The sequence below is a fragment of the Eulemur rufifrons genome, chromosome 21, assembly GCF_041146395.1.
Source record: "Eulemur rufifrons isolate Redbay chromosome 21, OSU_ERuf_1, whole genome shotgun sequence".
NCBI lineage: Eukaryota > Metazoa > Chordata > Mammalia > Primates > Lemuridae > Eulemur > Eulemur rufifrons.
Window position 1 is genome coordinate 20,567,826 of NC_091003.1, and position 21,905 is coordinate 20,589,730.

The 21,905-nt window shown below is 55.8% G+C and overlaps 1 protein-coding gene across 1 annotated transcript in view; it reads right to left on the reverse strand.

The window, feature by feature from the left end:
- The window catches only part of MYO18B (myosin XVIIIB), a 231,417-nt gene extending 218,086 nt beyond the window's left edge, over positions 1–13,331 (reverse strand). The window contains exons 1-6 of the mRNA XM_069497098.1: positions 13,287–13,331; positions 11,589–11,747; positions 6,272–7,471; positions 5,690–5,756; positions 4,797–4,909; positions 3,278–3,454 (exon numbers count right to left, since the gene is read on the reverse strand). Of these exons, the coding sequence (XP_069353199.1) occupies positions 3,278–3,454; positions 4,797–4,909; positions 5,690–5,756; positions 6,272–7,471; positions 11,589–11,747; positions 13,287–13,331 (1,761 nt within the window). The remainder of the gene's footprint in view (positions 1–3,277; positions 3,455–4,796; positions 4,910–5,689; positions 5,757–6,271; positions 7,472–11,588; positions 11,748–13,286) is intronic.
- Positions 13,332–21,905: the final 8,574 nt, after the last annotated feature.

Consider the following 21,905-nt stretch of genomic DNA (forward strand, 5'->3'; position numbering starts at 1 on the left):
GATCACAAAAAAACTTCTATGTCACTGGTTATATCGGATATATTTTCAAAATCACTGCAAACTAGAAACAACCCAAATGTACTTCGACTAGTGAACTGGGGTGATCAACTACCGTGGGATAGCCGCGGAGAGTCTCGTGGCCCAGAAAACACTCCAGTCCCAGACAAACCAGGGCACCTGGCCACCCTGTGAACAAATCAGCAAACAGGTGCATCTGCACAATGAAAGAAAGAAACTGACTACGGATAGACGCCACAGCATGGGTGGATCTCAGCCACATCATGGTGGGAAAGAGAAGCCATTTGAAAGGTTACATACCATGCAATTCCATTTATATAATGGTTTTTTGGAAAAGGCAAAACTAAAGGGACAAAACCCAGATCAGTGGCTGCCAAGGGTGGAAGGTGAGGGGCAGGTTGACCACAGGGGGGCCCAGAGAACTTTTGGGGGTGATTGGAATTGACTGGTAATTTCTCATGGAGACGGTGACGCAATGGTACACCTTTGTCAGAACTCACAGCACTGTACACTGAAAAGAAGAATTGAACTGTATGTAAATTACACTTCAGTAAACCTGACCTTAAAAAAAGAGAGAGAGAGAGAGAGAGAGAGAAATCTCCTGGCTCTGGGGCTTGCTTTCTGTGGGAAGAGACAGAGGATCAACAAAGCAAATCTCTCAGTTCTCTCAAACGGTTGTCATTGGAGAGCCACGTGCCCGGGTGGGGTCACCAAGGAAGTGGGCATCTAGAGAGGAAGAGTGTGGGGACCGGGGCACCCCCACAGGGAGTGCCTGGGAGATCACACAGAAGGCAACAGGGAGGGCCGGGGGGCAGGAGGGAAACCAGGGGAGCGGAGTCCCGGAGCCGAGGAAGGGAGCGTTCCCAGGAGGAGGGGACAAGTCCTGCTGAAGGTCCAGAGACCAGAAAGGGGACATTGGATTTGGCAGCACGGAGGTCAGTGGTGACCTTGATGGCCGTTAGGGAGAAGGGACCAGGGCAAGAGGTGGCCGTGAGGTCAGTGGAAGGGCACCCTGAGGAACAGAGGGATGGGTCCACCTGGAGGAGAGTGTCCAAGCCCTGGATGCTGGGCGGGTGCCCACTGGGTCCGGCCGGGCTCCATCTGCCTCCCCAGTGCCTTGGCACAAACCCCAGCGCGGCAGCCCTCCCCGGAGCCCAGACCTCCCGCTGGGGGTGGGGGAGGTACCACCCCTAGTCCACGGCTGGCTTTTCCTGCTCCAAGACCTCAGGAGCAGTCATGGGTCCCTACCCTAATGCCAAACACAGGGACCCTAAAGCAGATGAAGTGGAACAAGCCCAGGCACTGGCTGGACACAGCTTCCAGGCACGAGGCAGACAGAGGGTCCTGGGGTCTGAGCCCTAGAGCCACCCCGACTCTGGAAAAACTCAAGTTCAAGGATGGGCGACTCCGTCCATCAGCCTTCTCTGGCCCACTGCCTAAAGGGGAGAAGGAAGAATTCTGCACGTCCAGTCCCCCGTGGGCACACACAGGTGCACGCGTGCACACGTGCCTTTGCCTTTGCGCAGGTGTACCTTGCGTGCTCGCGCACCCGGCAGTTGCGGAGGCCTCTGCACGCAGCATGTGCCCACCTGTGCCCACGAGGTCGCACCCACCGGGACCTGCACACCGCAGGCACACGCCCTACTCCCAGCTGCGTGGCGGGGGCCATCCCCAGTGACAGACTCCCCCCCCCCCCCGTGCTGCCGGGACTCCACCCAGCCCATTCTCAAGGTGGCCCCAGTCGCAGCCTCACTGCCGGTCTGTGCTGCCACCTGGTGGCCGTTTGGGGACTCAGCGATTGAATCGGCCAAAGGACAGGAGGTGGCGGTGGGTTGGGTGCGGGCAGGGAGGGGCCCAGATTCCACACTTTTCGGCACTTCTGCGTAAGTTCTGATGCCCCCGTCCAGGGTGGCCGGTGCAGACCTGGCCTGCTGTCGGGACCTGAAGAAAACAACCTTTCCAGAGATTTCCAGGGAGCAGGAGTCACGCAGCCATGTGGGGGCTCTGAGTCCCGGGGCTGCCGCAGCAGGGGCAGAAGCACTCGCAGCTGGGAGGGGACAGGGAGCCTGCGGGGCGCTGGCCCACCCAGAGCTTCTGAAGTCCTCCCGGCCCCTGACCGTGGACAGCCACACTGGGAGAGGCCTGGGGAGCCACTGAAGAGGTGGCGGTGGGGGTGGGGGGGGTCCTCCCAGAGAAGAGAAGTCACAGACTAGGGGCCCACGGGGCCACTGTCTCCTCTTTAAGGGATTTAGCGCTGTTTGGGGACTAGCAATGGGATTGTCCCATGCTGCTCCCTCCAGAGGCCTAGATGCGGCTTTCCACCCGCAAGGGACAGACGAGAAAACCGAGGCCAGAGAAGCATCGCGACCTTGCCAAGGCGCCAGGTGTTCTAGGGGCCTGCGCCTTCCCAGCAAGTCCTCGCACAGCGCACCTGCCTCGCCTCCTGCAGGCCTCCCCCCCCCCCGCCACTGCGCTCCTTTCCACCTGTCTTCCACCCAGCAGCCAGGGGACCCTTTTGCAACCTGAGTCGGATCATGTCCCTGCTCTGCTAGAAGTCCCCAGTAGCTGCCACCACGCTCAGAGCAAAAGCGGCGTCATCACCACGTGTGAGAGAGGACAGGACACCCCGCCCCCTGCGGGAGCAACGGACCCGGCCGTGCTGCCTCGTGCTTCCACAAGGTGGCGCTGCGAGATTGCCCATCCTGACAAAAACTGGCCATTCCTCCAAAAAATCAAAAATCAGAACGGAAGGGTCTGCTTCCCCACGGATGTGGGTGTCGGGACTCCTGGGGATCCGCGGCATGGGGTGAGGCTCACGGCTGGGCTTTATCCCAGCTCCTGTGTTTGCGCAGCATGAGAGTTTAGTGGCCGGTGTCAGCCAGCTCTTCCCATCTGTAAAATGGGCCGGTAATAGGACCCGGTTTTCAGGCGGATGTGAGAATTAGTTGAGTTGATACACGAAGGTGCTTGAAGCAGTGGCTGGTAGAGTCAGTACTCATTCACTGTTTTCTTTCATTGTCACTATCTTTAATGCCGCTGTCGTCCCAGCAGTGACTTAGGTATCTTTCCCCTCCAGGGAGTGGGGGGTCCCATGGTCCTTGGTGCCCCGCGATGCCCTTGTTGCCCTTGTTGACCCAGAATCTCATCTGTGGCAGGATGCTGCTCACAGACAGGCTTACTGGGGACTCTGGCGGTTCTGCTGTCCCCCAGGATGCAGGAGGGTCCCCCCACCCCTTTTGCCCCCGCAGTCCCACCTCACCTTCCCCGCAGAGGGTGCCGAGGCCCCCTGGGGCTGGAGCACGATCAGATCCGGCCCCGAGCAGGTATGCAGCCGCTGAGCCCCATAGCGCTGCAGAAGCGTGTTCAGGACACTGGATTCGTTGACACTGATGAGAGAAGTCAGGTCCTCAACGTGGTCCAGCTCGGGGGGGTTGGCCTGCGAACCATCACACAGAGTCTCCTCTGGCCTCCTGGGCCCCAACCCAGGGCCCCAACCCTGTGTCCCCCAACACACACACGTGCACACAAACACACACAGAGTGACCCCGTCCCATGGGAGCTGCGCCAAAGCCCGGAACAGAACACAATGGCTCTGGAGAGGGAGTGATGAAACCCTACAAATAAAATAGGGCCATCCCTTCTCCTCGCCCTTTGTGCAAGCTGAGCGGCACCCCCTCTTCCCTAGGGTCCTCCCGCCCTGCCTTCCCTGCACCTTGAGGGGAGATGCTCCCACGGCAGACTAAGCAAAATTCAAGCACTTTCTGTATCTCAAACACCACGAAAAGACAGGCGATGCTTCAGAGTGGGCGAGTGTCTGCCGCTGTCTCCTCCTTTGCTGCATCTTAGCGGGGAGCCCTCAATTTGCTCTGTGATACCGAGGGAAGGAGGCCACCAGCCAGACCACCTTATTGATCTAACAATCCATCATTTTTTCATCCCTTGGAAATCTGCCTAAACGCTTTGAGAAGCAAGGGATGTTTGCAGCTGCTCCCTGACATCCATTCTAAGAGGCTTCCTATTGTTCTTTCCAGCTTCGGGGCGTTTTCTGGGCCCAGTGCTCTGGCGTTTGGGTCAGGCTCGAGCTGTCTTATGGGTCAGCCTTTCTTCTAAGGGTGTTGAGCCTCTGCAAACTCCTAACATCAATGGCAGAGGAGGATCTGGGGTGGGCCGAGGAGGGGCAGAGAGGAATGCAGATGAGCAAGGAAGAAAACTTCTTCTCCATTAATAGGCTATGAAGGGTGGAAAAGAGACAGGACAAGACCTTGTTTTCTATCATTATAGTCTGACTTGTCCTCAAAAGGATTTATGGTATACAACAAAAATGTATGCAAAAAAAATTGAAAAAGCAAAACTACAAGAAAGGCTGATGCCCAAAATATAGGCCCTTGGAACTTATGCTGTGGGTAATGGTAAGCAGCAAATTGGGTTCTGAGTTCCCTGGCAGCCAGAGTGAAAAAGGAAACATGCTCTGCAGCATGATTTGCAACATCCATAAAATGAAAAACAATCACTTTCTTGGGTCAGTCAGAAGAACTCCCAGTGCGAAGATCTGACAAACATGTCTCTTGGTGTGTCCTCATAAAGGAAACACCACAGGACAGAGTGAATGGCTCCTAACAATATCCCTGCAGTAAAACAATGGGTTCCGTGCGGTTCTTACCTATAACTTCCTCGAGGGCATCAATCAAAGTGATATCTTCAGTCAGATAGAAGGAAACCTTTTGCAGGGCTGGGGAAGGAGAGTATTGAGCAGGCAGGGAGGGGGATAGGGGACTCACCCGATGCACATACTCCTCATCCACCTCAGTGATGGTTTTGTCAGCATCGATGCAAAGTCTCACTCTTCCTGCTGGCAAGTCGGCTGTTCCCTCATCTGGCTTTAGCACCGTGGCTGGTTGGACCGCCCAGACAGTGGAGGGGAGAGAAGGAGAGAGGCTCTGAGCCAGCCCAGGGAGCTACAGAGAAGGCTCGGGACAGGTCAGAAAGGGGCTAACATCTTCTCCCCTTGGGGTCTATTCTCATGGATGTTTCTAAATTATAACCCTAAACCCTTTAAGGACAGACTGAGTCTGACTCACCTTGAGCTTTTACCAGCCAGCACAGTGCCAGGCACAGAGTATGGTTGGGTGCACCGACCCGTCTCATCCCAGACCTGGGATGGCAGGTAATGGCCTACAGACTGCCATTTCCCCTTCCCGTGCCCACGACAGACATCACTAATCACTCTTCCCAGCAGTGATCTGCCTAGGACTCTGCAAGGATGGCTTCTCAGCAGAGTGCAGCCATCAGCCACAACTAATCGATACAAGTGGGCTCATGGGGGAAAAAAAAAAAAAAAAAACACCTCTATTTGCCCACCTGCACTAGACTCAGAGTTCCTTGAAGAACTCGTAGAGACCAAGCATGCTTGTTGCATCAATGACTTAGTTAATTAATTATCAAGGCTCAAATGCCTTTGAAAACAGCACCCGATAGGCCAGCTGTCAAGGGTGAAATGACTATCGGCTGTCCCCACCCTCCCTCCCCCTCCCAAAAGCCACATATCTCTGCCCTAGTCTCCCAGCTCCTTTCCCCCAAAGTGTGATCAGAGCCTAGCAAATATGGCCAGCAGGGGCACAGGAAGAGACGACCCCTAGACCCTCCACGACGCGGCATGAACACCCCTAATTACCAAGAGTGAATCCTTCCTTCTGAACCAGCCAGACTTTCTCTGCCTCATACCACCTGTCCCCGGGTGCCTGAGAGCAGAGATCACACAAGTTAAACCAGCAGATGACACCCTCCCCCTCCGACCACCCCATGTGTGGGACAGGAACCCCCAAATCAGAATCTCCTGGGTCCTGGGAGGCATGGGGCTCGGGGTGCTTATTTATATGCAGATTCCTCCCCCCACCCCCTGCCTTTTGAATGAGAACCTCCCAGGTGGGCCCTGGGAATCTGCCTTGTTGGCAAACTGCTCTGTATGCTACCCCAAGTGTGAAAGCTATTGAATGATATTGTAAGTAAGCTCAACTATGTCAGCCACGTGGGGCCACCTCGCATTTGGGGGACCTTCCCTAACTTTGTGGAGAATCTCACCCCAGGGCCAGGGCAGTGGGAGCCTCAAAACCCTTACCTGTCAAGGAAGAAGTGCTGGTCCAGCCACCCGTCTCCGAGTCCCCTCCATCCCCTGCCCACCCCGCGTCCACCCCTCCCTCCATCTCCAGAGGGCCCCATTGGTCCCACCCCACTCCCGGGGCTGCAGCTGCCTCACCTGGTCTGAGTCTCCGCTCGGGCCTCCCGTGCCCTCCTCCTGCAGGGCGTGGGTCCCAGGCCCGTCCGCATCCTTCTCCAGAGCCGGCTGCCCGGGTCCCTCGGGCGCCCCCTGCCAGGCGCCGGCCCCATCGCCCGCCGCGGCGCAGGGCTCCGGGACTCCCTGCGCTGGGCGTTCCGGCCAGCCCTCCTTCCCAGCGGGCGACAATCCCCTTTCATCCACCACCCCTGGGGCCTCACAGCCCTTCTCTGTCGCGCTCTGTGCTCCACCTGCCGCCCCAGACTTGCTCTGAGGTTGTCCCGCCTTGCCTTTCCCACCCTCCGGCTCACCGGCCTTCGCCTTCCCCTTGCCCTGCGGCTCACCCTTCTCCCCCGCTCTACTCGGGAGCTCACCTTCCTTACCCTGCTGGCTCTGGGGACCCTCCCACTTGCTCCTTCTGCCCAGGAACCCGCCCCACTTTCTTGCCTGGATCTGGGGCACAGCACGTTTCCCTTCACTCCCTGCATCCTTGGAGAGGGTCCCCTTTTCCACCTTGTTTGGGGGGTCCCCTTCTCCTTTCTCTGCTGTTCCTGACTGTCCCCCCTCACTGGGCCCTTGGGCTTGGGGCCCGGTCCCCTGCCTGTCTTTTCCCTGGGGCTCACCCACTGTGGGCCCTTTGGTCTGGGGGGCCCCGTCCCCCTTTCCCATTGTGCCTTGGCCCTTCCTGGCTTTCGTCAGTAGCACGGTCCCTTGGTCTGTGTCTCCAGCACCCCCAGTCCAGGTCTTCTCAGCTTTCGGGGCCAAATGCTCAGTGCTGGCCTGGGGGCCACAAGAAGTCCCTGGGGTCTCCCCTCTCTTTTCCCCTCCAGGGTCCGTGGCTGGGGGAGGGGTCTTGCAAGGGGGAGGGGTCCTCTGCTCTGGCTTGGCGGAGTCCGGGTCCAGCTTGGCCACCATCAGCAGCACGTCACCCCTCCTCACACCCCTCTTGAAGGGCAGGGTCTTTTTGGCTGGTGTCCCCCCAGAGCCCGGCTCCGGGGCCTTCTCCCCATTGATGGCGGTCATCCTCACAGGGCTGGTGCTGCCCGCCCCCTCGCTGTCCTTGCCCGGAATGTTTGAGCTCCCAGGAGAGCTTGACTGAGTGTCCTGGGAGATCTCCTGGCTTCCAGAGCTGGTGCCACTGCTGGACTTGCTGTTGGGTTGGCCGGTGGAAAGTTCTGGGGTCTAGGAGAGAGAGACCACAACATGCCCGGCTGCCTGCCGACCTGACGGCTTTGCCATTCACTCACACCTTCATCCATTCATTTAGCCGTCCGTCCTTCCAAAGATCTGCCAGGCACCAAGCCAAGCCCAACACCCTGACCTTGGCCCAGAGCCTCAAAGCCAAGTGGCAGAGTGGAAGGAGGGTGGATTTGGGAGCCCGACAGAACCAAGTTCAGCTCCTGGCTCTGCTACACCCTAGCTGTGTGGCCTTAGCTAAATGACTCCCCGTCTCTGTTTCCTTATCAGTAAAATGAGGATCACAAAGGCCTATCCTGCAGGGCGGATAAGAGGATCTGTGTTAATACAGAGAAACTGAGCCCGGCACCTAGTACGTCCTCAGCAACGGCAGCTGCTGCTATAGTTACTGTTTCTGCCTTGATTCTTCCTGCTGGACTAGGAAGGGGTCAGGAAAGGACTCGGGGCCTGACATTAGAGGCTCTGTTATCTAGGCTGTGACACTTTTCAGCTGGGCTATCGTGGACAACATCCTCTGCCCTGTCCTCTCTGAGCTTCGGTTTTCCCTCAGTTCAGGCAGATACTACCTGCCCATCCCGATCTTTTATAGGCTGAGATGTGGAAAATCACTTTGGAAATCACAGGAGACGAAAGAAACGGAGCTGCTGCTACTACCGCCGCCCTGGTGCCCCTACTGCACTGCTCACAAGGACGGCTTTGTCTCTGCTCCTGCAGAAGGAGACCTGGGGGGCAGGTCTGCCTGATGCCTGGCTCCGTCACCCGCCCTCGTCTGGGCTCTTCCATCTTGGACGGTGCTAACACAGCCTCGCAGACACCGATCCCCAGGGATCTGGGACTCGGCCCTCCTGCACTCAATTCCACCCTGCAAAGCTTCACATCTGGGTCTCCTCCCACCCCGACCCTGCCCTGCTTCCAGGTTTTTTGCGTATGCTTAGCTTGCCTCCGGGTGTGCCCTGTCCTCTCTCCACGTCCCACTCCTCTTTCTATACCCAGCTCAGATGTCACCTCCCTACAAATCTTTGCCTGAAGACTCAGTCGGAAACCGACCCACACATCCAAGAAGCCCCAGAGCCCTGCGCTGGTCTATACCAGTCACGGCATGACTGTGTTGTGCATTCCATTCTCGCTGTCATTGGTGTCTCTCTCCCGTTGCAGGTGGCCCGTGCCATAACACGGTCTCCATCTTCGTCTTTGTAATAGTGATGATATGATAATGGCTTTCATTATAGATCCCTTGCAATGGGCCCTCCATCACCGTCAGGCAATATCCTACTGAACCCTCGTAAGGACCCAGTGGGGCAATATCTGAACTTCTCCCCATTCTGCAAGTAAGGAAGCGGATGCAAAAATATGAGGTGACCGGCAAGATAAAGCCAGGCCTCTCTGACTCCAAAGCCAGTGCCGTTAACTGGTGCATATCACACGCTTTTACTTGTCTGTTTAGGGCTTACTGGAGTCTCCTGGGGAGCTTTAAAACAAACACTGATGCCTTGACCCTCCTCCCAGAGAGGCTGATTTAGTTGGTCTGGGTTGCGGCTCCCGGGTGATTCCAATGGGCAACCAGCGCTGAGAACCGCGGCTCTGGCGCCCAAGGCCGAGTGGTGCGGTCTGACCCTCTGTGGCCAGGCCAGACGTCGCCTTGGAAGGGGGGATTGACTACACTGGGCAAATCTCACCACTGTCTACACCATTTTGAAAAGTGAGTCAATGCCTTATTTTTAACCAACCACCCCAGAGGAGATGGTGGCGTGAGGATGTTCCAAACAAGATAACCAATCCCAGCCTCCCCTCGACCCCATGAATTCTCTTCCTCGGTCATCAAAGCCCTGCACCCTTGCTAGCAGAGAGAGGGAAAAGCACTTATAGAATCGCCAGGGCTGAGAGGAAGCTCTTGGCAAACCCATCTTAAAGATGAGTAAAGTGAGGTCCAGAGAGGGGGAGGGATTTGGCCAGGACCACAGAAAGTTGTGGGGCCAGAGCTGGAACCCAGGTCTCCTTGACATTCCAGAAGGGTCGCTCTCTACTCCGGTGGTATTCCAGCTTCTCCCTGCCTTAGGAAAATCAGCTCACCTCCCCAGCCTTGTTTTCCATTCCTGCAAAATGGGATGCATTCCAAAGGCTCATTGCAAAGATTATGTGAGGAGCAAATGGAGCAGTCGTGCTGGGACGAGGAGGGAGAATAAGGAGGTATTTACTGATCGGGACAGAAAAATTAAATTGGCAGGCACCAGCCGGGGCTTGCGGCCCCGCAGGAGCATGTTCTGAGGCTCCCTTGCTGCAGCCCGGGAACATCCTGGCCCATGCTCCCGCCACCTGTTGTGGGCCGCAGCCTGTCCCTCCTGTGTCTTGCCCCTGAGTCCCCATCCCAGGCCCAGCAGTGACAGTCTGTTCCTACCAACTCAGCTCTGCCTCTTAACTTGTTCACGATGATGATAGCGTGGCCCACAGCGTCACGGAACCCCTCGCCCCACCAGGCCTCTGTGGCACCAGCCCGGCCACCTCCCTCACCAGACAGTCTGTCCCCAGGCAGCTCTCGAGAGCAGAGAACACACAAGCTCTTGCCCTAGCTCTGCCTCTGTCTGGCCTCCTGACCTCGGACCAGTCACTTGACCTCTCTGGGCCTCAGTCTCCACCTCTGATAAATGGGTAGAATGCCATCCAACCCCCCATTGCGGTACAGAGCATCCAATGAGCCCATGAACAGCAAAGTAGGCATCGTCTAGAGATGAGCAGCATACGGCAACATTTCATCGTGACCAGATAACAGCCTACTGGGTTCCCCTTTGGACCCCACTTACGCCTTAGGTCAGGGAAGGGTTGGGACAGAGCCTGTCCTCCCTGTCACCCTCCCCCGTAAAGACTTGGCACAGCTGCTGAGCAGCCGCTGGAGGATTTCTCTGTTGCAGCAGAGTCGTTAGTCGGACAGGTACAGGCGTGAGTGGGACTGGCTGGGACAACCAAGGCTGAAGTAGGGGGAGGAGCCAGGGTGGCCACTGGGCTCAACCCACACGGGCCCTGAGGCCACCAGACCTCTCATCCCAACCAGTGCAGCCTTCAGCTTGCCCCAAGGGGGCGCTGGAGAGACACAAGGCGATGCCCTCTCTGCCTAACCCAGTGATACTCCCAGGCTGCGCTGGCTCCCAGCCTGCCTTCCTCCTGTGCAGCCTGCTCCCCCTGCCTGGGTTCCCTGGTTAAGGAGGTGGAAGAAAGAAGGGAGTGAGCACTGCCACCACCAGGGACAAGTGTGCACGTCCTTGAAGCACAGGGGCTGCATTGTGTTCAACTATTGCTTCAATCCAGCAATGCTATTCAGAAGAGTTAAGGGTTTTTTGTGGACATCCACCGATGAGAAGGGACACCAGCTGGAGGAAGGTACTGAGGTTCCCGCCGGTGCCAAGCATTAACCCTTTAGTTATTGGATTGTGGCCATTCTGAGGGGCTCAGGAGAGGGGCCAGGGTGAGCATGGCAGCTGGAGGGCACCTGGGGCTTGGGATCATGGCCATCTGTCACTGGCTATGGAAGTGTTCAGTATTTTAACAACCCGTATAACTATGCCGTGAGTACCAGTGGAATATCCTTTCTGCTTAAATTAATATGAATGAACCATACATCCGAGCCAGTATGTAGGTTTCCTTTTCTTCAAAAATAGCGGTAAAAGGATCCTCACCAATAATCCATCAACCCATGTCATTCATTCATTCATTCATTCTACAAACATTTGTTGAACAGTCACTACAAGAGCTGCTCACGATACAGAGCTGAATGAGGGAGATGACTGTTGCTCTTAAGGAATTCCTAGTCAAATAACTCATATAATCAAATAATTACTACGCCGACCACTATTAAGACAGGCACAGAGAGTGCGGAGGAAATCAGAGGAAGGAGGGCGATGGGAGGACTTTCCAGAGATGTGCTATTTGAGCTGGGTTTTGAGGGATCTGTAGGAGTTCAATAGATCAAGTCAAAGAAAAGACATTCCTCAAAGCCAGGACAGCAGGAGCAAAGGCAGAATGACTCAAAGACAAGTGACTCAGAGGAAGCTCATGAGACAGGATGGTGGGTATGAAACGGCATGCGGTCCCTTTCCTGGGAGCCACTTACCTCGCGTTCCGGAGAGGCAAGTGCTGCCTGTTTCTTCTGTCTCGCCTCCTTGGCTTCTTTCTCAGTCTCCCGAACCAGTTGCTTAATGAAGCCCCCTGGGATGACAGAGAAAAGGGGAGGGGGCGAGGACGGCGGGGGGCTCTTGTCCTCTTCCCGAATCTGTTTTGCAGAAGCAAGGAAGGAGAGATCCCAGTGAGTGAACCCGCAGGGGCACGTGGCCCTTCAAAAACGTTGCAGGGGGAGTCTGGGAGGGGCCAACAGGGACACACATGACCAAGCCGGGTATGAGAGGCCACAGCGAAGCAGGCGAGGCTCAGCGGGGCAGCGTGGAAAATGGAGAGCTCATTTCTGCCTAGACGGAGTCTTCTCTTGGTACGGTTCCCTTCCTGGCCGTGGGGACAGCCCCATCTCTGGGAGGACCTGCTCTGAAAGGAGCCTGTCCAGTTTCCAGAAGGGGACGGATCACAGGGAACCATCCACGTTCTCCTGCCTACCTCAGCTTGTAGTTAATAGAATAATCACTTAATTAATATGGTTAAATAGGGAAGGACTTACAGCCATGATTTACATAAGGATCCAACCCTGTGACTCCGGCCCACTCATAGCGCTGTGGCTTCTTGATCGTCCTTAAACCAGGACCTGGGCAGCCAGGGGCTCCCTGACACTGGGTCCTAAATGAGTCAGGCTGGGTTCTGGGATTTGACACCCAGAAATGTGGCCCAGGCTGAAGCTGGCTGGACTTCGGGTGCAGCTGAGACACTTTCGTCGGCTACAGCAACCTTGGAGGCTGAGGCACAGTCCTGGCTGTGGCCGACTGGAATGTGTCTTTAACCTGCATCGCTGTGACTGCTCGTGAGAAAAAGAAACGGTCACCAGCGCTTTATAAGGAAGAGCTGACACTGGCTTAAAATAGTCCCCTTATCAAGGTACGCTCTGCGTGTCCGGTAAAGACTCGCTCTCTGCAGCCCTGCTGATGCAGGGGGATTGGAGGGAGGTCGGAAAGGCTGGGAGAAAGGCGGAGGCCGCGGGCTGAAGCTGGCGGGTGCAGACCTCTGCCCGGGAGCAGAGAAGCAGGGGCGCACGGCTGCGCTCACATCCACGCTCTGCCCCTCCCACCGCCAACCTCCCCGCCACCCCCCATCAGACTGGGAGGGGCGAGGGCACCCACCCCACCCGTAACACCCCCAGCTCATCGAATCACATGCACAAGGTGGGGTGAGGGGCGGAGGAGGTAACAGGCACCCTCGAAAGGGGCAGCCTCGGTATCTCAGGTTGGGGGAAGGGTCTGTTTCCAGTTCTCCATGGCAACTGGAGGCAGGGGCCACAGAAACCCGCCCCTGCGGCATAAACCTGGCAGCCAACAGCGCTGCCTCGGCCCCCACGTTCCTCCTCCCGTGCGACTTAGTGGAGGGACCAAGAGGACCTAGATGGGACAGTGGTCTGCCCTCACTTCCCCACTGCCAACAGGAGCAGGAAAGACAGGCGGTGATGGGAGGGGTCAAGGGCATGGTCACCAGCGCCCAGCTGGGCTGGAGAGGCCCTGGCTGACCGAACTGGCTGGGAGAGGACGGAAGATGGGTCTGGGCATGACACAAAGACGGCAGGGGGGGCGAGCGCAGGCCGGAGCACCCGGGCCCTGACTCGTCTTCCGAGGGTCCAGTCGGCCCCCGTGGCTGCGGCCCCCCGGCCCCGGGCGACACTTTCCTTCTGCTCCCACAGGGCGAGGCGAGATGAGATGGCCATGCTGAGGCTGTGCCGGGCCGCGAGGATGAGACGAGGTGGCGCTCCCCGCAGACAGCACGGAATGAGGCTTTATGGACACACGCAGCACATGGGGTGCTCGGACACGGGACTGACGCACGGACACACGGTGGGGGAGGGGAGAAGAGAGAGACAGGTTAGCTCACGGCACAGCCCCTCCGCCCCCCACCAAGGCCATCAACCAAGACCCTGCGGCGGAGCAGCCGCGGTCAGGTGTCACTGTGGTCACTGACCCCGCGAGGACTGGCAATGCCCTACAATCATTTTCCTCTTGGCCCCACACGTTAAACTTGTATTGGGGTATAACATACAGTCAAAAAAAAATACATAATCGTATGTGTATAGCTCAGTGGCTCTTACAAAAAGGAACACACCCATATACAAACTAGCACCCTGATCAAGATTTTTAAAAATTGTAATCTTATTTATAAGAAGTTCAAAACCAGGCAGATCTCATCGACGGTACTGGAGGTTCGAGGAGCCCTTGGCTTTGGGCTGGGAAGAGGCATGAGGAAACCTTCTGGGGAGCTGCGGGTGTCCTGTATCTTGATCTGAGGGTCGATTACACAAGCGTGTCAAATGCAACATTTCATCCGGATGTACAATTCAGATTGACTGTTTTATGGCATATGAATCATATCTCGATTAAAAAAATAAACAGAACCATAGAACCTCCCTCCTGCCCCTTCTAGTCACTCTTCCCCCAAGAGCAATGGCTGCTCCGACTTCTAACACCGTGGAATAGCGGGGTTTTCTACTCTGAGGGCGTGGTTTGTTTCAGGGTTGGACCATGCAAACTAGGGGAGGGTGGGAAGCCACCACTCGCAGTTGGTCCCACGCTTTGGGGAAATGGTCTGTCATCATATCGAGAGGCTTAGCAAACTTTCATGATTTTGACCTAGAAAGCCCTCTGCTGGGAACCAAATTTGAGGAAGTAATCCTAAGCCAGAAAATTCCATCGCCGTGTTGCTTGTAGCATCCGAAAAGCAGACACAGGGTCCCAATAACGAGAGAATGTCAAATAAAAAAAGAGCACAGCCAATTTGAAGTAACAGTATGAGTCCACTGAAAGGGGTGTTTAGGAAACATTGTTTTTACGCAGCCTTATTGCGGTGTCATTTGTATGCAGTGAGAGTCACCCATTAGAGTGTTCAATTCGATGATTCTTTTAATACGTTTGCAGAATTGTGTAACTGTCGCCACAATCTAACTTTAGAACATCCTCATCACCCCCCAAAAGACTCTTATGTCCACGTACAGTCACTAGCTGTTCCCTCCCTCGGCCCCAGGCAAACACCCATCCCCTTCCTATCACTATAGATTGGCCTTTTCTGGACATTTGATGGACATGGAATCTTGCAGCATTTAGTCTTTCGTATCTGGCTGCTTCACTTTGCAAAATGTTTCTGATGTTCAGCACGTGTGTCAGTACCTCATTCCTTTTTGTTGCCAAGTAACATTCCCTTGCAGGGATAGACCTTTTTTAAAAAAAAAAAAATTCATGCACTGGTTAATGGACATTGGATTGTTTCCACTCTGAGATCATTATGAATAACACTGCTACAGTGTTATTCACCTCGGTCTTTGGGTGCACAGATGTTTTCATTTCTCTTAGGTAGATTCCTACCGGCGAAATTGCTGGGTTGCATGGTAACTTTATTTTTAATTTACTTTTTTTTTATTTCAGCATATTATGGAGGTACAAATGTTTAGTAGGTATATTGCCCTCGCCCCCCACCACCCCGAGTCAGAGCTTCAAGCGTGCCCATCCCCCAGACGGTGCGCATCGCACTCATTATGTATGCATACACCCATCCCCTCCTCCCCGCTCCCATCTGCCCGATGCCCGATGTGTGTGATTCCTATATGTGCGCTTAGGTGTTGATCAGCTAAAACCAATTTGATGGTGAGTCCATGTGGTGCTTACTTTATGTTTGATTTTTTAAGAAGCTGCCAAGCTGTTTTCCCATGTGGCTACATCATTTTCCATGCCCGCTGCGGGGCACGAGGGTTGTCTGAGAGGCTCTGGCGGCAGCACTGGGAGCTGCCCGTCTCAGCCTGCAGAGTGAGGGAGGTAGAGTGTGCCCTGCACACGTGACGACCGCCCAAAATGCACACATAACAAAGTGCTTCCCATAGAAAGTCGAGTGGGAGGAAAGACACCTAGGTCTTAGCAGAAGTGGTCTCGAGTGGAGGAACAAGTGTTTTTCTTCTTGCTTTGACTTTTCTCACTTCCAACTCCAGCCTGGGCACTGTCCTGCGCTCTGAGCAGTGCCCTTCACTGACCCCTTCTGAGTGACGCCTCCCCCCATCCCTGGCTGTCCGAGCAACCATCCACCGAGAGATTTATAAGGACTTGTGGGCCTGGAAGTAGCTGCCTTCGGGGACTTGACCATGAGAAGATAGTGCTGGCAGCTGTGCGTCCTGGCAACTGGTGAGGGCTGCCTGGGCCCCCTCGCCCTGCAGAGCCGGCACCCGTCATCTGAGCAAGCGCCGTGAACACCTCTTTCTCGCTCTGCATTCAGCGACGCCCCATCGGTAGCTGGCGGCAGCCACGGGAGCGTTTACACCACAGAAATCGGCAGACGCTACGATTTGTAGCTTTCATTCAGGGAGCTGGCCCTTAGACATTCCTCAGCACACCCCTGGCCGAGACCCCAGCCCTCCCCCACAGCCTTGCAAGGAGGAAAACTCAAGATCCAAAGATCCAAGAAGGGCCATTTCAGCTCGGATGAGGTCACGTGCCCAAGGGGAGACCCTGGAAACATGTCCAAGTGCAAACAGCCAAGTCTTTGCCTTAAGAAAAAAGATCCCCCACACTGTGGCTTCTCCAGCTTGCAAAGGCACAGGAAGCCGGGCACTGGGCATGAGCCCCCATCTCCGGGGAGAGGGGCTAGGGGAAGGGAAGGGGTGAAAGATGCCCCCCCATTCCCTTGGGTGACACAGGAGAGGGCCCCGAGTGACCCACAGGCTCCATGCCTGAGGCACGAAGCCCGGGTTATGAATAGGTCTGACGTGAGGTGTCTGCCTGGCGGCTGTCCCCACCCCCTACAGCCAGGCCCGGCCACGTCGGTGGCTGCTTCCCAAGAATCACCCTCAGCTTCGAGGTTCCAGGGGGAATCCTGGCCTCGGTCTGGGCTGTCCTTAGCCCCGGGGCTGCCAGGCCCGCCCAGAGGCCCTCAGCACAGGGGGCGACAGACGGAGCTCGCTCCCAATGTCCTGCCCCTCGGAGGCCCCGGGCCAGCCCCACTGACCCAGGGCCAGGAGCCAATTCCGCTGGGGAGGCTTTGTCAGGCCTTAATTTAAGCAAGTGTTCTTATCACCACGCTCCCTTCCAGGCCTGACGCACACACCTGCTGCCGTTTTCAGCCCATGAGGAGACCCTAGACACTTCGAATTCACAGTGTAAAGTTTCAAGTCTCCCCTTCGGGGTGAGGGAGGCTGGTGGAAAGAAAGACAACCCCCAAGGCCAGGGACAGCTTGTCACAGTTTTCCACATAGACATGCTGGATCTGAGTGGCCCTGTGGGGCCATTGAGTCTTCCTCTGCTTTCTCCACAATGTCCAGTCTGGACATAGCAGCCAGCCCTCTGGTGACGTCACCTGTCTCTGAATAAAGCCCGAGTCTTTATGGCAGCCTCTAGGGGCCCTCGTGACCACCTGCCCTGAAAACATTCTCTTTCGGTTCATGCAGCGATAATGACTTCCTGGATACACCCTTCCAGGGATGTCCTGACCTCAGGGCCTTTGCACATGCTGTTCCCTCTGTGTCAAATGCTTTTCCTTCATGGCTCACATCTTCATCTCCTTCAAGTCTTTGCTTGGAGTCACCTTCTCAATGAGAACACACTTGCCCCCTATATAAATTGTGGCATAGCTCTCAATCCCACCCCACTCCCTGACCAGAACATGGCCCCTGTGAGGGCCAGAACTTTCCTCTGTTAGTCCCAGAGCCTCGCACGCACTTAGCTCTCAATACATAGTTGTCAAATGAATGAGCGAGTGTGCGAGTGAGTGACTAGGGTCATGGCTGAGGAGGGACAGAGCAGCAAGTCTGTGGCAGAGGTTTCTGACGTCCCTCTGTGCCATCGACATCCACACATAGTGTTGTCATGGCCCGAGTTCACCTCCTGCGGGACCCCAGGAGCTCCCTGGGCCTCGGTTTTCTTAGCTGTACAACGGGAGGACAGCAATATATTAAGCAGGTGATTTGATCCCTAGTAACTGCCCTCAATCTGATTTCTGTTCCTGCTTGACTCCGTGGTTAAAACTGGCCTGGAGACCCCAGCCCAGCGCCCGGCACGAGGTGACTCACCGACATTTAGGGAGAAGCAGCTATTTACCAAGCACCGAGATAGATCTTTATACTTAACCTGCCCTTGGCACCCTTTCATTCCTGCTGGGCCTGAAATGTAATTATATTAAAATCCATATCACGTTTCGTTCCCACAGCGGCACTATGTGGTTGGCATTACTCCCATAGAGCAGACAGAAACTCAGAGAGGTTAAGGCACTTGCCTGAGGTCACCCAGCAAGAAGGCCGAGGCGAGACCTGCCCCAGGTGTGTCTGGGTCCACTCATGCATGCTCAGTCCTGCAGCAGTGATCATAAGAGAAGAGCCATCTGGCGGTGCCCCGTGTCCCAGTGGCGAGCTGTGGGACCCCAGGGAGCTGGCTCAGGCGGGTACACTCAGGGCGACGGCTGGTGTTCAGCAGGGTCCGATGTTCACTTAGCATCTGTCTGGTGTTAGTCATGGTGCTGGGTGTGTCATAGTCATGAGCAGGGAGGTCAAATGGGATCAAGGTCACATGGGAGAGAGTGGGGGTGTCCTGGGTGCCTAAGTCCCTGTTCCTTCTGCTCCACTCTGAGGCCTCTGCCCTCCCTGCCTTGAAGAAGGGGAAGCAACAAAATCAAGGCTACTGATAATAGTAGCACTGGGATTTCTGCATGGCTCTGTGCTGAGATTTGAACCGATCATGTCATTTCCTTTTCCCGACAACCCCATGAAGTAGATTCTCTGAGCTCCACCTCGGGACACTGAGGCAGAGGGAGGGGAATGGCCTTGCACTCGGCCAGCGGGCAGCGGGCAGCGGGGCTGGTTCTTGGACCCAGGTGGTCTGACTTCGAGGCTGTGCTCACGGCCGCTATGGCACACGGGTCCCCCAGCATCAAGCGACTCTGCGCCTGGCGTGCGGCAGCCTCTCAGTAAAAGCCACGTCCCTGTCCCCTTCCTGGCTCTTACGTCCACCACCTACCACGTGCCTGCTGGGGCACCTCCTGTGTGACGGCGTGCCTGGGGTGTCACCCGTGTCTCTCTGCAGGACTCCGACAGCCTCCTGTCTCCTCCACCCCAACACCCACATCACCTGTCCTCCGCTCCACTGGCCACACGGCTTAGGTCACTATTTGTTCCTTTTGCATTTCGGTCTTCCTTTTCGAACGCTGTCTTGCCCACAGCTTGGCTTGTGAGTGTTCGTGTGTATTCCCCAGCCAGCCCACGAGGTCGCTGGAGGCGGGCAGAGGGGTCGGCCACAGGGAGCACCAGTGTGGAGCGGAGCTAAGATGCTGACACCACTCTGAAGGCTGGTCACAGCAGACCAGGCATGCAGGGAAAAGAGGATGCTCAGAGAACTGACGACACCCCCTTCAGATTCGTGCTCCGCCTCTTCTACGTTGCTCCCTGCCTGCGGACGCTGACCTGTGTAGACTCTTCCAACGGCCTCCCTGGTTTTGCAATGTCCAGGTGGGCTCCACGAATAGGAACCACCCGTGGCGGGAGATCGGAGGGTGTCTGCGTCTCGGCTCCCTCCCCGCTGGTCGGCGGGGGTTGGCTGCCTCCCTCTACCCAGGGCGCCTTCAGAGTGCCCTCCCCACTCTCTCCACGCTCCTGCTCTGGCTGCAACTGCCTCCCCTGACACTTCAGGCCCAGAGGAAGTAACAGCTCCCACCCTTGCTAAGTCCCCGAGTGCTGCACCGTCCCTTAGGGGAGGGGTCAGCAAACTACTCCTGTAAAGGGCCAGATAGTCAACCTTTTGGGCATCGAGGGCCATAGCTCTCTGTTGCAACTACTCACTTCTGTCCTCACAGCCTAAAAGCAGCCACACGCAGCGTGTCAATGAATGGGCGTGGCTGTTTCAATACAACTTTATTTTTTAAACCAGGGGCAGCATTGGATTTGGCCCGTGGGCTGTCCTTTGGTGACCCTGACCTTAATGGTTCCAGGGAACCCTTCCCCCACTTTGGGAACCAGTCCCTTTCCTGAGCTCTCATCAAATGGTTCCGCTGGAGTGAGGTGTCTGTGTCCTGCCGGAGCCCTGACCATCAGGCCACCTTGTCGCAGAGAAGGAGAAGAGCTGCCCGGGAGAGGGTTGGACGACGGGATGGAGGCTGTGGCTCCAGCCTCCACATGGCATAATCTCTCCAAGGGCTGCTCGGGCTAAGATGCTCTGTGCCCAGGGGCAGACCGCCGGGGATTGCCCTCCCTTCCCCTGGCTCTCTTGCTATCTGGATTCCCCGTGAGCGTGGCCTGCGGAAGGCCACGTGACCTGCATGCAGCAGGAACTAGAGGCCAAGTGTCTGGTCCCCACTCTACCTTGATCCCTTCATCTCGGGTCCTACTTTCAGCAAAGACTGTGAGTCTCTGTCTACGGCCAAAGCCCCCTCTGAGTGGTCCTCCCCACCGACTCCAGCTGTCACTCAGATCCTGAGTCATTATCCCTCCTCTCTCGTGCCCCACCAGGCCCGAGGCCAGTAAGGAATTCCCACCACTGCTGCTCCCTGAGGGCTTCAACAGGCTTTGTTGGTTCCCTCGAGCCCACGCACATCTCTTGGGAGAATCTCTTCATTAAGAAGGCTCTCCAGGATACCAGTGGACCATGCTGTTTTCTAATGGCACCTTGACTGATGCAGCCAGGAGGCAAGTAGGGTTCAGCTCACATATTAATTCTGATAGATGGGAAGACTCTTGAGCCTTTATCTGGGCATGGTGGAAAAAGCGCTCTGATTGATTATCAATGTCTTCCCTGGGCGTAGAATGAGGGAATGGTGCATAACTGCTATCTAGTTGCCATCCATAGGCTAGATGGGCAAAGGGGACTCTTGATTCAAATATTGTCCAGCCTAGCCCACTCAGGCCTTGGGCTCGGTGGCCAAAGAGCCAGGCAGTAATAGAAAAGGACTTTGGCCAGGCACTGTGGTGTGCACCTGTAACCCCAGCTACTTGGGAGGTGGAGGTGGAAGGATCATTTGAGCCTAAGAGTTTGAGGCCAGCCTGGACAATATAGCCAGACCCCATCTCTAAAAAAAAAAATACAATAAATTATTTTTAAAAAAAAATAAAGGGACTTTGCCCAGCATGCAGAGACCTTCCCTTGATTAGGGCAAGGGCGGCCCACAGCCTGCTGCTAGCTGAGGATTCAGGCCACACTCACAACAACCCCCATGATCTCAGAAGAGGAGAAAGGGGAAGGGAATGAATGAGAAACAAGGGTAGGAAGGTTGCTGGAGGGAAAAGGATGTTGAAGAGAAAGGGAGGAGCAAGAGCAGAGCAGAGGAGGTGGTGAGATGAAGAAAGGAGGAAAGAGAGAGGCAGGGGAGGGGCAGCCTGGAATGCCCCCACCATCAGAGCCGCGGGCATGCAAATGCAGGAAGACCCCAGAGGCCCAGCCCCCTTCACAAGGAATTTCCCGGATGGAGAGTCAATGAGCTCCCTCTTGGTCATGCCCATTGACGGGGAGCTCACTACCAAGTAAGACATATGGGATTAGCACTAATTGCTTTTCTTCTCTGGAACCAGAACTGCAAAAGATCCTCTGAGGCCATAAAACCCAATTCTATCCTGCAATCCATGGACCAGGTAGGGGAAGTGACTCTCTCATGGTCCCACAGCCTCCAACAGTGGTGGAACCAGAGTCCTCATCTCTCAGTCCCTAGGGTCTGACACTTTTTCTCCTACTCAGTGAGCTGCCTCACCGGGACAGCCATGTGCTGGCCCCCGTACTGCCCTCTGGAGCAACAGACAACCAGGTTAACCCCTTCCCCAAATGACACTTACAGAATCTGCCCCCAATTTTCTCATCTGGAGCCTTCAACCATTTCTCAGGTGGCATAACTTCCAAATCCTTCAGAACAACGGTCACTGTCCCCTGGGGGGTTTCTAACCAGCCCTCTGCAAGAGTTTGGCCAGGGCAAACGCCCTTCAGCGGGCGGACATCCCTCCTAGTAGTCTCAGAGCTAAGCCTGGGCCTCACTATACCTGTTGTTGAACCTCTTGGGCCTGCAACTCCGCCATCTGTCAAATGAGGGCACAGTCTGTCTTGCCCACTTCACGGGGTGGTGTGAGTGCTGGACACTCGTGGGCCTGTGAGTCATTGCTGACATTATTACTATTAATAAATAATGTCCTTTTGCAGCAGCCGTGTGTCCAGTTGACTCCAATTGAGCCCCAGGTGGATTAGAATCTCCAAATGCTTTGCATATCTTTAGCTCACAAGCCAGGACTCCTCCACCCTCACCTCCATCCCTGAATCACGCAGTGGGTGTTTCTTAGAGAAATTAG